Source organism: Sorex fumeus, unplaced genomic scaffold, assembly GCF_029834395.1.
Source record: "Sorex fumeus unplaced genomic scaffold, SorFum_2.1 ptg000063l, whole genome shotgun sequence".
Taxonomy (NCBI): domain Eukaryota; kingdom Metazoa; phylum Chordata; class Mammalia; order Eulipotyphla; family Soricidae; genus Sorex; species Sorex fumeus.
This window is the reverse complement of record NW_026606120.1, coordinates 44,441,700-44,446,010: the sequence shown is the minus strand read 5'-3', so window position 1 is coordinate 44,446,010 and position 4,311 is coordinate 44,441,700. Positions and strand designations below refer to the sequence as shown.

Here is a 4,311-nt window from a genome sequence, read left to right as displayed (position 1 = left end):
ATGGAACTAGTGATGGAGAATTGGAAGTATGGAATATCAACATAGTTAGGTAATATGGAATGTCTTACCAAGCTTGGTAGTATGGAATGTCAACGTAGTTAGAATTGGCATCAGAATCCCAATCTACTTATCAGAACATAAGTAGAAATTGTATTTCTCAGAATTATTTATTTTTTCCCAAAACAAGGAAGAATAATTGGGAGTTGAATAACTACCAAAATAAAGCCCAGGATTTATTTATCAAGGAGAAATTTTGACCTCTCAGAGAAAACGAATGAAGGAAAAAGGCATGAAAGGCATTACTGTTTTGAGTTCCTAGGAACTCATCCTAGTGCAACAGGGAGAAATTTCTTGTTGATTCTTCCTGAATATCAGTCCAGAGGTACTTTAAGTCAGCATGGAAGTAATGGGTACTGTACTTAGAAAAGGATAGAAATAGTGTTACTAAAGGCATCCAGTATAGGAGTTATGCAAGATGTCTTGAACACGTTACTTAAAGACAGTGGACTTTAAAGACATATTTAGGATTCTGAAGATACATATTAGTAGATGAATGCTAGAGAACATGAGAGAACCCATTAGGTCATAACTGTATATACAGATAACTTTGGGATATATAGTTTGCAGAGGTCAGGATTGATCCCGCAAAACTATAGTATTTATGATATTTGTGCTATGGTCATCTTGTTTATTGACAAGATTGATGAGGTTAACTTGACCTTAGCTTATGCGTGTGTGTCTCTTCTTCCCCCTGATAACTTGAGTCTCTTATTAGCTATAACTTTATCACTTGTGTATTCTCCAGAATATAGGACCATGCATGTAATTAAGGAATTTCCCAGTCTCCATATTACTACTTTTTTCAAAATTATCCTCATGTCAACTTCTGGAAGGCTTTTCCTAGCAGAAGCCTTCCCAGTGCCCTATGCATGTCCTTGTTCCTCAGGCTATAGATGAATGGATTCATCATGGGGGTCACTACAGCATACATCACTATGGCCACTGAGTCCTTCATAGAGAATGTTTTGAGAGGCTGGAAATAGACCATACAAAGTGTTCCATAGAAGAGAGAGACCACGGCCAAATGGGAAGCACAGGTGGAGAAAGCTTTGTACTTCCCACTGGCTGAGGGTATTCGGAGTATGGCTCTGACAATCCAGATGTAGGATACGATCATGAAGGCCAAGGGAGTAAGGAAGACAAAGGCTCCCGTGGCCATCAGCATGATGTGGTTGAGTTCAGTGTTGGAACATGCAATCCTCAGGAGGGCATACATCTCACAGAAGATGTAGCGTATTTTCTGGGCCCCACAGAATTTCACTCTGGTCATAAGCAGTGTATGGATGAGACCATATGTGATTGAGAAAACCCAACACAAGGCAAGGAACAAAAGACATAGTGTAGGGCTCATGGCCGTGGTGTAATGCAAGGGGCGGCAGATAGCCACATAGCGGTCATATGCCATAGTGGCCAAGAGGAGATTGTCCAGGGCCACCAAAGAGACTAGAAAGTAGAGTTGTGTTAAACAACTTGTGTAGGAGATGGCCTTGTCCTCAGACTGAAGGTTCACCAGCATCTTGGGGATTGTATTGGTGACGAAGCAGAGATCAGTGAAGGAGAGGTTGGCCAGGAAGAAGTACATGGGGGTGTGCAGGTGGGAGTCAGAGCCAATGGCCAGGATGATGAGCACGTTTCCCACCACTGTGATCAAGTACATGACCAGGAACATCCAGAACTGGACCCGCTGCTGCTCAGGATCGTCTGTGATCCCCAGAAGCAGGAACCCTGAGACTTCACTTCGGTTGCCTCCATCCATATTCCCAACTTTCTGCAAAATCAAATCCAACAAATGGTAACTAAGAGTACTCAAATGAGAAAGGACAATCAAAAAACCAAATCAGCTTTTTTTAGCATTATAAATGTTACATGTTAAATTTTCATTAGTTTTTTGAAGAAGAAACACTGTACTATCAGACACTGATGAAAAAATCCCATTCAACAGTACTATTCAGAACCCCATACAATCTGGCTTCATCTAATGTTACAGGAAAAAAATTTAATCATATCATCTTAGTTTTTTCTTGAAGTGTTAAAAAATGAGTACACTATATTGTGATACTAATAGATATTTTATATGATAGGCTTAAAACAATTGCAAGCTAGAAAGGCAAAATATTTCAGAGATGCATCTCCACCTAATTGATCTTAGTTCATCTGCAGTCAGAATTCTAACAGATCAAGTTTAGAAAGAAATGAGATCCAAATTTTCTGTAAAAATAAGCTAAGAAAATGATCAAAAGAGAATAACAAAAAGGCACTTAAAACTGTGTGATTCTGGGGCCAAAGATATAGTACAGTGGGTGGGGCCCCTTGCTTGCACGTGGTCTACCTGGGTTCCAACCCTTAGCATCCCATTTGGTCCCCCAAGCACCATTAGGAGTAGTTTCTAAGTGCAGAACCAGGAATAACCCCTGAGCATCACTGGATGTGGCCCCCCAAAACCAAATCAAACAAACAAAAAAATTAAAACAAAACATTAAACAAAAATCCCCAAATTGTGTGATTCTGGTTCTAGAGGGAATAGATTAGTAGAATAGATAGACATTTTAGACACAAATCCATAAACCATAGTGGTTAGTTGACTATTATATTAGCACTTACATTAGGAGGTAAATTTTACATTGTTTAGTAAATGGCAATGAGGCAATTGAAGGAAATGTGAAGTCTTAATTTTTTTTTGTTTTAGTTTTTCAGTCACACCTGGCTGTGCTCAGAGCTTACTCCTGGTTCTGTGCTCAGGAACTACTCCTGGCGGTGCTCAGAGGAAGATATAAGATAAAATAGACTTCAAAAGTTAAAAGGCCAGGGGGCCGGAGTGATAGAACAATGGGTAGGGTGTTTGCCTTACATGCAGCTGACCCAGGTTCAATTCCTGGCATCCCATATGGTCCCCCAGAAACTCCAGGAGTAATTCCTGAGTGAAGAGCCAGGAGTAACCCCTGAGCATCTCTGGGTGTGACCCAAAAAGCAAAATAAAATAAAAGGCCAGAAGGGACAGGGATGTTCGATTCTTAATTATCAAGGGATTGGTACATTAAGAACTCACACTCCTAAACATATATGTACCTAATGATGGACCATCCAAATATTTAAAACAATGTTGATATGAAGGAAGATACTGAGAACAACACAATAGTAGTAGGAGATATTAACACTCCTCGATCACTCTGTATAAATCAACTAGGCAATCACGCAACAAGAAAATACTGGCCTCGAATGGAGAAATGAAAGAGGTACCTAACAGACATATATAGACACCTCCATGCTATAAAAGCTGAGTATATAATCTTCTCCAGTGGACATTCTTCAAAATAAATCGCATGTTGGATCAAAAACATGTCTTTATACAATTCAGAAGATAGAAATTATGTCAACTATCCTTTCTGACAATATGTTGAAAATGAAAATTAATCACAAATGGGTTTGTAATGAAGAAATGGGGAAAACACTTGGAAATTAAATAAAAATAAATTTTAGAAATAAATAGAAAGTAAAATAAAGTTTAAGCAGAAGAGGGTGTATATATAGTAAATCCTCAACCCTCACTGAATTTCTTAAATAGATTTTTTAGAAACTGTGACTTTAATCTAAATGTATATAAAAAAGCAGATCTGGGTTGGGACTGGAGTTGTAGTACAGTGGGTAGGGCGTTTTACCTTGCATGTGGCCAACCTCGGTTTGATTCCCAGCATCCCATATGGTCCCCTGAGCACAGTCAGCAGTAATTCCTGAGTACAAAGCCAGGAGTAACCCCTGTGCATCGCTGGGTGTGACACAAAAAGAAAAAAAAAGCAGATCTTTGAATAAAGTCTTTGTTCAACACATGACTGGTTTTATTTCCCCTCAATCATCATTATAATAAAAGATGTTGAAAAAATGGTATTCCATGATCCTCTATATTTAGCAATGACTCTTCTATTTGCATTTTACTAGCAGTATTTTAATGACCAACATGATCTTTTATTAGTCAAATGCATTCTCAGTGTCTGCTACTTGAAAAGATTTGATAATTTTCAACTACATTTGCACTCCGCAGTGAAACTGGTGAAAATGTAAAAATTTAAAATCCATGGAAATGATCTGAAGAGCAAACAGTAATTGAAAAAAAACATTTAAAATATATAGATAAGAATTCAGATATAATATTTTTGCTTGTTTTTTGTTTTGGGGCCACACCAAGTGATGCTGGGTTACTCTTGGCTCTGCACTAGGAATGACTACTGGCTGTGCTTGGGGGAACCATATAAGATC

The 4,311-nt window shown here is 38.5% G+C and overlaps 1 protein-coding gene across 1 annotated transcript; it reads right to left on the bottom strand.

The window, feature by feature from the left end:
• Positions 1-874: 874 nt before the first annotated feature.
• On the bottom strand, positions 875-1,831 carry LOC130036002 (olfactory receptor 1D2-like). Its single transcript, XM_056127957.1, has one exon. The coding sequence runs from the start codon at positions 1,814-1,816 to the stop codon at positions 875-877; it is 942 nt and encodes a 313-aa protein (XP_055983932.1). The 5' UTR covers positions 1,817-1,831.
• Between the last annotated feature and the right edge of the window lie 2,480 nt (positions 1,832-4,311).